Source organism: Pararge aegeria, chromosome 3 (genome assembly GCF_905163445.1).
Source record: "Pararge aegeria chromosome 3, ilParAegt1.1, whole genome shotgun sequence".
Classification (NCBI taxonomy): domain Eukaryota; kingdom Metazoa; phylum Arthropoda; class Insecta; order Lepidoptera; family Nymphalidae; genus Pararge; species Pararge aegeria.
This window is the reverse complement of record NC_053182.1, coordinates 6,061,634-6,074,245: the sequence shown is the minus strand read 5'-3', so window position 1 is coordinate 6,074,245 and position 12,612 is coordinate 6,061,634. Positions and strand designations below refer to the sequence as shown.

The 12,612-nt window shown below is 34.7% G+C and overlaps 1 protein-coding gene across 5 annotated transcripts in view; it reads left to right on the top strand.

Annotated features, from left to right (window-relative positions):
* The window catches only part of LOC120637181 (piezo-type mechanosensitive ion channel component), a 68,808-nt gene that overhangs the window by 18,956 nt on the left and 37,240 nt on the right, over positions 1-12,612 (top strand). For all 5 annotated transcript variants that reach the window (XM_039908862.1, XM_039908859.1, XM_039908861.1 and 2 more), the window contains 8 exons: positions 1,665-1,770; positions 2,309-2,393; positions 3,165-3,396; positions 3,889-4,087; positions 10,038-10,237; positions 10,807-10,955; positions 11,400-11,543; positions 12,097-12,166. In XM_039908862.1, coding sequence (XP_039764796.1) covers positions 1,665-1,770; positions 2,309-2,393; positions 3,165-3,396; positions 3,889-4,087; positions 10,038-10,237; positions 10,807-10,955; positions 11,400-11,543; positions 12,097-12,166 — 1,185 coding nt within the window. The remainder of the gene's footprint in view (positions 1-1,664; positions 1,771-2,308; positions 2,394-3,164; positions 3,397-3,888; positions 4,088-10,037; positions 10,238-10,806; positions 10,956-11,399; positions 11,544-12,096; positions 12,167-12,612) is intronic.

Below are 12,612 nucleotides of genomic sequence, written 5' to 3'. Positions count from 1 at the left end.
CTGTTAGTCTGTATGTAGCTAGTCGTTTCTTTAACACATTTAGATGCAACGTAGTTTACCAATTTATCGCACTCGTACTCTTTTAGAATTACTAACTGTTGAATTTCGTTCAGTGTGAATATCATTAAATAATGAAATTTTAAAACCGTTGTGTATAGTTTCACTACAAACTTTTAGCACTTCATAAACTAAACAAATTCACTAACATGTTTTAATATTAAGTTAACTTTAGAAAGCATGATTGCTTGTGCTAACATTATAAATAACAATATTTCGTTAAGTTTATTTCGCATTGTGATGGATGAAATGATTTTATTTTTGCAACTTGCTTTCGTTCTTTTGTAGGTTGCATATTCATACATAAATTCCAAAGCACTTCGCGGGGACGCCGGTGAAAATGATCCTGTAGGTATTTCTTTTATTAATATCAATCCGTGGGAAAATTATGGCTTTCTCTGGATTTCTGTGGCACTCTTGGAACAAAATTTATTCATCCTTGAGGCTTGCTTGGATTTGAAATTGTTACTCCTCTAATGTTTAAACGCATAATCATTTTTGTTTTCTTTAACGAGTGCCACACCGCTGCGTCCAACCTGTGTCCTGACTCGCGTCTATAGCTGCGTCCAATTTAGCTGTCTGCGTGCGACTAATCATAAGACGTAATGGGATTCAAACTTCCTGTGATTAGTCATTTACTGCGCGTAATCTTGAAAGCGGCTAGGATGCAATTTGGATGTCGTGGTTCGGCCTTGTCATTAATCACATTCTTGTTAAGACACATTGAAGCTTTCTATGTTTTATCACCCGTATGTTGCTATTGCACTCACCTTGTATGTGTTAGGTTATATTTACCTATTGGCTATTATAATCGTCAACTAGATATCATGAATACCGATTTGAAATACAAAAGGCATTAAAAATATTATGCTCTAAACCAGTCAATGTAGGGTTAGGTTTGCCATATGGCTGGGAAATCCGGGAATGTCCCAGAACATAGTTTGCGTTCTAGTTCATGCCCAGTAATGAGAATTTACTGTCCCTTATTCCGAACACCTAGTTTTTTAAAGTAACCTTGAGAGTTGCCAGCCCGATACGTAAGGCACAACTGCCAGCTAGCCTAATACAAAAAAAACCTTGCTGAATAAATAATGGACTTAAGAGCCGAACAGAAAACCCATGGGTGTTATCAAATTAAAACGGGGGACTCGGATTAATTTTGACGTATCTTGCTTAAAAAACTTGTATAGATGAAATCTAATTCTTCTTCTCCCTTTAAAATGCGAATGAAATTAAGGTAAAGTATAAGTATTTATTTACTATTCATTTTGGTAGGCTTTCTTCTACTAGAACTGACAATTACAATACTGTATCTAGCGACATATATACAATCATTGGTCCCCACACAGTTGGATAAAGCATAATTGAAAAAGAAGAGTAATCTATTTTAATTAGCATATAATATAGCACTTAATTTATTAGGTATTTTTCAAAATTAGTTGTATTAGAATATATACAAGTAAAATCTTCTTGTATAAATAAAAGATCTGAAGTTGAATTATGAATGTCACAAAATAGTATATTGTGTAGTTTGATTTTCATTCCAAATTTTACTTCAAATCTTTTGGCTGAATGATCAGGTAACATAATTTATCCTAATTCTATAGTTACTGCGAAATATGAGTCCGAGCAAGCGATGGTCGAGTCGTGGGGGTTCCGTCACACGCACGCTCCATCAGGACTCCACTGGCTCCGTCGTTGTACCCGATGAAGGTAACCGAAAACGTTAAATAGATAAAGTAGTTCAACGACTTTGACTTCGTGGTTAATGCTGACATCGTCTTTAAAATGTCGTAACATTGTGTGCCCGAAGTATAGGAGAATTGCTCGCCCCGCTACAATCCGCACCTAACGTACGAACTTGCACTGTCTTCGTCAAGCCTCTGTATGGCTATTTTATTTCCTATTTTCCTATAAAATTTCACGTTTTCTTAGTTTGCCGGAGTAGGCTGTGCAGATTCAGTTTTTAGGAATTTTTGTACATGACATACCTACATTATTTAACCCCTCCGGGAGCAAACTTCAGCCCGGCCAAGATTGTGCATAGTGTCCATTTAATTGACCTCAAATTTCCTTAGGATATAAATCCAGCGAACTTTCACCTAATATTAATATATCATCGATTTTGTGTTTTGCGAATAAATATAAATGTATCTGCTAAGTTTATTGAAGTGATTAGATAAACCAAGGGAATGCATGCCACATAATACCGGGACACAAAACTGTTAATATTTATGTGTTCTCTTTACAGAATCAATTATGGAAAATATACAAGAATCATCGTTAATGGATGACATTTTAGCCACGATTGTGGACTTCTTCCAAGTTTTAATCAGGTAGAGTAACTATTGTATATGATAATACCTACATACCGCTCGATTGTAAAAATAAGATGGTTTTCCATCACTGCAGTTTATAATATATAACAGCCAGTTGATATGCCGCCTTGCATATGTATTTAACGAGTGTATTAAAGGAAAGAGCGATATATATATATATATATATATATATATATATATAAATGTATCTGCTAAGTTTATATATATATATATATATATATATATATATTATATATATATAGCTTAAGAGTCTTAGACCCAATCCGCTGCTCTTATACAGATGTGTGACCCTTAGTTCACGATCGAGGAATAGCTGAATGCCCAAATCGGACCTCAAATGGGTTACACCCAGCCAGTTACCCACTGTATTTGAAGTCTTCTATTAACCCCTATAAGCCTCCACATAAGCACACTGCGGGGCACAGGCCTGTGTCATTAGGGTTTTAGGGTAGACCCCCCACGCTTTTTTAAAACCCGGAAACCCGTATCGGAGTATCCTGGTTATCGGGTTTAAACTGTGATTATCACAAGTTAGTTGTAATAAATGAGACCGACGACAGCTTGACGTTCTCGAGGGACGGAGGTGGTCTTTATAGAAACACTCAATATCCATAAATTTTAGGCCCGACCCGGAAATCGAAGCAAGGAACTCGTGATTCGTACTTGTACACGCTCCACAAGATCAACTCTTCTAATTCAGTTCAAATTTATTTAAGATTTCTTCCTAGTACCAGTTTATATCGATCATTAACGAAATTTCTTCATCAGGTCGTCATACATCGCAACAACGATAACTATGATGGCGTGGAGTATAATGTTCCACTCCTGGCTGACGTTCGTGTTTCTGATGTGGGCCAACATCGTGTGGCTTTGTCAAGACCAGAGGTCCTTCATGCTTAAGACTAGTCCGGTGCTCGTGTTCTACGCTATGCTACTTCTGATAGCCCAGTACATATACGGCATGGACTTGACTGAGGTGGAATTGCCGTCGAATATCACGGTAAGCCATTTTCATCATTATTATGACATCATCATCAATGTCATCTAAAACATCATGTAAATCATACTTAATATATACAATGTTTAATGAAAACCGAAATAATACTTTACAGGCTTTAGAGGTACATTTTGTACTGTTTCTGAAAGAAATTAGATAGAGCACTAAAATTACATGCAAAATTAAAATCGTGCGACTCCTGTCACGCGTACCTGTACACACTATTAGGTACGCGTCACGTAGCGTAGGTCCTATGCGCGTGTCGGTCTTTTATCTTCAATAGGATTATCCTAAGTAAACGCTTAGAATGTTTTGAATTCGATTTTATGAAAAAAATGTGCGTCATTTGATTTAAAATTTTTACAGGGTGATTCCTTATGAAATATATTTATGCATCCGTTAAAATTATTTCGTAATTCTGTTACACATTGTATATGTTCCAGTAGCTGGTCTGACCGACTGTATTAGATGATTCATATTTTTATTTTTTCACAGGCGGTAAACCTACGGCAAATAGGTTTAGGCAGGCCGGATGGCGAGCCTTGTGTTCCGCTGCTCATCAAGTCGCTGTTCACGTTCATGTTTTGGGTGACACTGCGACAGCGCGTGCAGGAGATGATCGAGCGCCGCCAATCAGCTGCCACCACAGATATCGCTGCACCGCTACACCTTACTGTGTCTATGGCTGCAACTGGTAAATAAGTCTGGCATACGAATCGGAATCATTTTTTGACAGATAAAAAAAATAGGTATATAAAGCTGTATTTTAAGTACAAAATACATTAATGTTCAAATCTCATATTACGCTAATCTTAATTATTGAAGATTTTTGCGATCAAGAGGGTTGCACTAGCTCGTTAACATTACAAGAAAGAATATATTCTATTTATATATAGATTACTAGCTGTTGCCCGCGACTTTGTCTGCTTTTGATTTTGTTTTTTGATGTGGCATTAAATTTAGTTTAAAAAAAATTAAAGTATTCAGTGTCGCTAAGCCTTAAATGAGGGGTTTGCCGCTGTCCGCTGAGGAGTTCTGTTCACTGTTTGGGCATAATTAAACACATACTATAACCTCTATAGTACAAAAATAATTATTTAAATCGGTTATAATTCGTCGGAATTATGGTGTTAAATCGTCAAACACTTTCATCTCCTCTCCCAAAGGAACCGAGCTTAATGTCGGGATAAAGAGTATCCTATATTACTTCTAACACTTCCAAGAATATGTGTACAATGTTTCATGAGGATCGGTTAAGTAGTTTTTGCGTGAAAGCGTAACAAACAAACTTACATTGACATTTATAATATTAGTAGGGATTAGTAGGGATGGTGTATGTACAATATAATCAATCCTTTAACTATTTATTCTAATCATCATAATTTATCAACCAGCCCATACAGACCCATACAGGGCACGTGTCTCCTCTCCGAGGCTTCACACGCCTTTGAGAACTTGCAGGCATGCAGTTTTCCTCACGACGTTTTCATTCATTTTTAACCACTAGGCTTTCATCGCTGAATGTAAAGAACGGTTGTCGAGGAAATTGAGTTAAATAAAGACAAACTAAAAAAGCTTTGACTTAATAAACACCCAAATAAAATACCATTTGGTAGTTGAGGGCAGATAAGATGTATAACTAATTTCTTATTCTTTTTTAAAATTTTACCTGCAAACCAACACGACAGGTCTAGTCATTGGTAACTAAGAGAAAATTACTGTTAATCTTAATTATCGCTTCACACTTCTTGCAAAAATTAAAATAATACTTTTAATATTTATACACATTACACTTATAATTGAATTGGACCGGATTTTAGCTCCAGTAATATATTATTTTATTACCTACACTTAGAGGAAATATAATTTTTTTATTAATTCCGGTTCCGTAAAAAAATTATAATGGTGCTTGTTTTGTTCATAAATCTCTAAACTGAACTCAATTGATAAGTTTCAAAATAGTGACCACCAACCATTTTCCAGAAGGTATTGGAGGTAAAACGGACAACACTATTTTTAGACCTGTCAGTTTAGTTTAGAAATTTGTGCACTGAAAAATCGGCACGATTTCTTTCTAAACAGCTTATATCATGTCATTGAGAAGCTTAATATTGTTATATGCCCTGTTAATTTTATATTTTAATATGGAGCCTGGCTTACATATTGTCCGACATTTGTTATTTTCAAAATGCGACCACGCATAAATCTTGTATTATTCGATAGCTGACTCCAATACAAATAAGTATTATATAAGATCAAAAGGGATTTTAATCTTATAAAATACTTATTTTATTGATCCAAACTCTTGGATAATATAAACTAAGGGTTTCTTGGAAACGGCTACTTGGAAAAAAAAAATAGCGGACGCTTAGGTAAGCCAAATTATTCTTAGCCTCTCTTATGAATTTAAAAAGCAACGTGTATCCATCTCTGCGCCAACGTTGCGGCGTATTGCTGCTATTTAATGCACCCTATGATAATAATATTCAAAATTCACTTACGCTTGAAATTAATCATTTATTTATTTATTTATTTATTCATAAGACACACCAGGGCCCCAAGTCTGCTATTACAATTGTGTGTCAGTGATCGATCAGTGACTTCATAATTGTCAATTTTGGCATATTTGGTAGTCTGCTAACACAATGGTGTCATTATGGTGTCATTATGATTTTCCGATGGAAAACCACTGACACTTCAATGAACATTTGCTAGTCTGCTGCACAATGACAATTCAATGATCGCACGAATTGGTAGTCTGCTAATATTTTGACAGTTCTATTGATCATTGTGAGACCATTGAGACGCAATTCTGCAGTCATTGCCTCTTAGCAATATTATTGTTGATTACAATTAAATTGTGAAGTGTGAGATCATAATATTCAGATTAAGGTGGAATATTTTTAAGTTGGCTAAGACTATTGATGTTCTTCAATACCATTTGATTAAGCGTAGCAGGCGCCGTCGAGCCCGCAGCTTGCTAAGAAACAATGTAGACTACTTTAGGATATTCCCGATGCGGAATTTATAAAAAAAGGAGTTGCTTGGGAAGCAGACTGTAATGAGTCAAGTGTGGGAGCTCGCTCCACTTAGGCATTCCCAAACCACGGTAAGAAAACAACTTTAATTTTCGTTGCTTTTTAATTAAGTATAGTACCTATATCTCAGAATAAGTTATGATGGCATGGCTGTAATGCTGGTATTTCTGTTGCAGTTACTGGTAGCACTAGCATTTTATGCATCTGGCTCTAAAAAACGATTAACGATTGGGCAGAGAGCCCCCCACAATGTTTCTCAGATCACTGCCTCAAGAGCTGTGGGACAAATAACGGAGGTGCTTAACACCAAATTTAATAAAAAGTGTTAAATGTCCAGAGTGATAAGGATGCTGAAGTGGAGTGATGGATGAAGGAAGAAATTATATTTTACCAGTTATATGCGTACTTTACCAAGAAGAATGCTTTTTCAGCTTCTATGAAAAAAATTACTTCAGATATCAGGGACACATGTGGCAATAATAAGGCCAAATGTTCATGAAAGGCACGATTATAACACTAAGGTATTCCATTCCCTAACTGTTATAATAGTAACTTTAATATTGAACTCATATTTTAATATTATGTGATATATCTAGCCAATAATTTTCAATTTATTTAACAATCTGTGACGCAGATTTAAATATATTGTGCCTGCAACCCAGGCTCTGCTCTTAACTCCAATGTGTGGCAGAGTCACCCACTCAGCCAACACTTAACTCCATTAAATGATAATGGGGCATGAGGTTTTTTTTAGGTATTACTTATTTTAGGTTTTTTTAATTAATTCCAATATAGATTTTTAATTGTCAAGGTTAATATTGGTTGGATTTTCAGGTGAGTTTTTCCTCTGTGGAAAACTATGATGACCACAACTTAAATACTATAGAGGGGAGATACACCACACTACTCTATGCATGAAACTTGTGACTGTATGCAATACAGTAGAGCGCTGTAAAAGTATATTGGAAGAATGTTTCAGGTAAAGTAAATAAAATGCTTTAGATAGCATGTTAGGGTCTCCTAGATTGAAAACTGTAATAAATCATGTACATAGTTTGATAGTCAAGTGTTTTATTTCCAAATATCTTTTTCTGGTAATTGTTTAGAGCAAGTATGCATTATAATGCATACTTGCTCTAAACAATTGCACTGCTGGCAAGATTGCAGATGCATGTTGTGTTTGGCACAATATAAAAGCCACAACACAATTAAAGCAATTCTTCTGCAAGAGGCATTTAACTTTTGTGTGTTATTAAAATTATTTTTATAAATCTATGAGGAGACAAATAATACGAGTTAATAAAGATAAGACACTGAACAATGATTTTTATTTACAGTAATTTAGTTTACAAATGAATACATGTAAAAAATGAAGACTCTTCAGCTGGCTTCCAATAAAAGCAGGAGGATATAATTTCATTTTGAAATCCAAACCTTTATTGTTACCCTTTTTATATTCATTGCAAGAATTATTTATTTTATCTGATGAAGTTCCTTATAGATAGAGGACAGAATTCTTCAACAGATAACAGCAAATCACTTTGTTCGCAATTAGAGCCGAGTTGGAAAGCTCTATCTCATAAGGACTTGGTTCACAGAGACTTCAACTAGTAAACCAGGGTCTGCTTGAAGGTTGGGCACTGCAGCAGGCTCTTGTCAAAAGACTGTGGAAAAAGGCATATATTATGAGTATATGTGTTCCAAGGGTTAAACATAGTGTTTTGTCCTATTAATCTATTGTTTTTAAATATTCTACAACAATTTTTTACTCTGTTACAGGGATGCTGGTCACAATTTGTGCAATACCTTAAATGGGTCCACAAGTTAATAAAAGATAAAAATTTTAAAAGAAAATAGAATGGAATGAAAACCTCCTAGCTTTAGTTTTAAGTTAAAAAATGTAGTTAGCACCACCATGATAAGTACAAGTTCATTAGCACCTGTGATAAGCGTACATGAATAAAGAATAAGAATTTTATTAAATTTTTGATTACTCCCCATATTTGTTTTTTTTAATTAAATTACCAGAGATACTGTTGGAAACACACCAATTTGATACCTACTTAGACTTCATATCATGCTTAAACAGTACAAGATTGCATTACTTACTTTCGCTCTTCAGTGGGAATTTATTTATAAAATTTGAGCGTAGGTACGCAACCCAATGTCGCTTCGCCTGGCAACGTCCGTTATTGGTACAGCTGCAGTGTCCAGGCTGATCTGTCTAACTCTCCAAAAGCAGCGACGAAGTTTGCTCGATGAGGAGCATTTTGTTTGTTTTGATTATAATTTATATATTTTCACTAGCACAAAATAACGTCAATGAAATTTAATGTCAATTCGACAGTTACAGATTAAAAATAATTATTTTTGACAAAATTTGGCACACAAAATATTTGTTTTTTGGGTTCCTTCGATTGTTTTACCAAATGTGATACAAAGTTCGTCTTTAGAACACAAATCAATAACATTTAAAAATATTTCTAATCAAAAATTCGCTTAATTGGACATTATTAATTAATGGTAGTTTTTTTAATTTTACTTCTCAAACACAGTTTGACCAAATGGCAACACTGATTCTCTTTCTACCACAATGCAATTATCATCCAATTACAATCCAATTGTAAGACCATTGTGAATTTAGTAGACTAGCGACTTTGGGCACAATGATAATTGGATTGCAATGGAATGGTGTCATAATGACAAATCTTGTAAAATAGCAGACTTGGGGCCCAGCAATTAATTGTAACTACATTCTTAAAAAAAAAAAATAATGTGCTAGAATTACAAATACTGTCAAGTGCCATCAATCAATCATCATCATCAATCTAATGGAAAAAATTTCGATTGCAGATTAAATTTAGTAGTAGTATCTTTATTCTATTCTTCTCAGCACAGCTAGAGACAAAATGTTCAAAATAATATACTAAAATTCTCCTTTTCCCTTTTACCGGCAGGTACAAAAGTAAATTTAATCTCTTGTCAGTAGATATAAGCACGAGTTTCATTTTTTGCCTCTTGCCTACGTGTAACCTTCAACGAGGTACACTTTTCCTGACACCTGTCGTCATGCTTTGGCAGATGGACAAGTAAATTTTAAAGTGTTAGTCGAGAAGAGTAGGAAAAGAATAGCACAACTAAATTCAATCTGTCATCTGAAGATTTTCTTTAGATTAGATCAGGCGTAAATCATTCATTATTTATTTTACTATGTATTATGTTGTCTTACCCATTTTAAATTTTTGAACTACAAAGGGTAAAACGGCAACCTATTACCCTATTGTTTCGCTGTCCGTTCGTCTGTCTGTCTATCTGTCTGTCCGCCTGCCACCAGGCTGTATCTCATGAACCGTGACAGTTGACAGTTGAAATGTTCATAGTTGATAGTATTTGTGTTGCCGCAACAGATACTAAAAACTATCTAATCAAACTAAATATTTAAAAACTCCCATACAACAAAAAATATGTTTTTTTTTACGTTTCCATAGATAATGGTACGGAACCCTGCGTGCGCGAGTCTGATTCGCACTTTTACGCACTGTTCGGTTTTTTAGATTTGGAACACAAACTGGGCAATTTAAAAGTCTTTTAAAAAAAAAATTCTAGCCGCTGAAGCTGCGCGTGAGGAAGAGCGTCGTTCTAAAATGATAACTGCAATCGGCGCGTGGATGCGTTCTGCTTGTGCCCGCTACTGGATCTACGTGGTGGTCATTATGCTGTTCGTCATCGGCATAACGGGCGACCGTATGACCATCTTCCGCATCATCTACATGTTACTATTCCTAGTCTTCATACTCATGTTCCAGGTAATTGAAAGAGCATTTAATTAATATATAGCACACGATAGCTCTAAACTTTGATGTAGATGGGACACAGACTGAAAGTAATATTAGCTTATTTCGATAAGTTAAGCTAAGCTTATTTATTGAATAATATCTGTCTATAAGATCATGTTTATTTATTTCTTTGCGTTAAAGATCAAACAGTATAAATAGTGTATTTAGTAATTATTACGGCAATTTTAATGATGTAACTTTTGATAAGTATATATTTCGATACTATATCTGATATATGAGTAGGTACGCGTTGCAGCGATATAGATACATACCTAATATAGATACCTACTTAAAATTATACTTTGCCCTATTTTCCATTTTCAAACCTGAGTCTTCAAGATTATCAACCGAGGTTACACATAAACAAAATTATATTGTAAACTGTATAATTTTCGTCAAACGAATATGAAATGAAGTTTTACAGTTGACAATATAATTGCTTATCCACTGAGGCACCCAATAGGCTTGCTGGTGCATTTAGTCGTTCTTAAGCTTATTATACGATGAAGTTCGTATTATTTTGTATTTATGTTTTTCAGATAAGTTGGTACTGGTGGCGACGTTTGATGTACGTTTTCTGGATCACAGTCATTATATACTCCATGATAAACCTCATACTCATATACATATACCAGTTCGATAATTTCTCAAAAACCATCGAAACGTACCTTCTGATCAATGAAAAGTTGTAAGTAGATTTTAGTTGTATTGTGTATAGTTGTAAATTTTCTATAAAGTGGTTAACGAGTTTTGAAAAACCATATTTGCTCGCTCGTAATCGAGGGGTCGTTTTCGCGTATCAATCTTCGTACCTGTAAAGTAAAATGGACCTAAGGTCACTCGTTTTACAGTCGTAAATCATGTACTTTTTATTTTTGTTTTACAAACGTTCCGTTCAAAGTACCGGCTATAGAAATATAGGCAAATTTGAGCTTTAAAAAAATGCCAATAAGATCCACTTTACTCCGATGTTCAATGAATTCGATACTCGAAAACTACTCCTTAATTTCGAAAATCCACTACTAAGGCGAATTTTTGCACTATTCTTTGTTATCAACTGGGTATTATATTAACTCTTTGTACATATTGCATTATTAATCTAAGATAAATACTGTTTTTGTTTTCATTTCAGACAGCACGATTTGGGTTTGGAGCCATATCACCCAGCTGATTTATTCGTCAAACTATTAACACCCACTCTGTTCCTTATAATCACAATAATGCAGGTGCATTACTTCCATAAAGACTTTATGGCGCTGTCAGATCCAAAGACAAGGTAAGTTATTTAATTTCTAGTTATTGTAATAGGCCACTAATATTATAATAGCCCAATTTACGTCCAGCTAGCTGAGATCAATTTCAAAGACTGATATTGTGTTTAGAACCGTTTTCATTACCGGTTGTTGGGCGCAGTCACAATTATTATCAGGAATTAGGGATAAGTACCAAGACCTTAGCGAGCTCTCCGACGCACGGACGGTTAATACCATAATCGGATATCCCAATTCGCTCATTAGGTCACAGACTCACAGCTAGTTAGGGCTACATCTAATATATATGCTTATATTATAATGCTGAGTTTTGTACGCTTTGCGGAGCTTATATTTTTCATTTCCTATTTTTGTTTATATTTTTCCGATGAACAGGGTGTTTTACTTTAAATATCCTAATGGAAACGTAAATTTTGGGCTAAAGTATATTATACTTTTAGACGTGTTTATTTAACACTTGTGAAATTGCTTACAATAGTTGTTCTATAAAATAATAAAAAAAATGGAAATAATTGAATAAGGATGGGTACTTACATGTAAATGTTGAATATTTGACAGGACAAACAGTATCGCTAAAGAAGGTGAATCGAGCAGGCCCAGTGGAGGGGCCTCTACGATGCAAGGCGATGTAAGTTTTTCTCTTTGGAGAATACCACAAAATTTTTATAGGTAATACGGACCGACCATGGAATGTTATTCAACTATCGCGCAGGTTAAAATAAAGTGGCGGAAATTTTTGATCTTCTGCCAGCCTACTAATTTCAACTTTGAATAAATAAAAACGTATTAACAACTATCCTAGACAAACGATTACAGAGTTATACAGGTATTTCTGATTAGGTCCTAAGGTACTCAATTACTAGTTTATCAGTAAAGTGGAAAGAATGTAACCATTGAATGAATGGACTATAAGCTGTGAAAAGAATTGATAAATCTCAAGGAGTCTGATATTCATCAAACATGGATAAAACCATCGTCATTAAACGTTTTTTTCCGATTTAACAAATATGAATCGACATAGGTCCATTCGTTTGAACGATACGATGATTCAAACGCACTAATATCTTGGTGCGT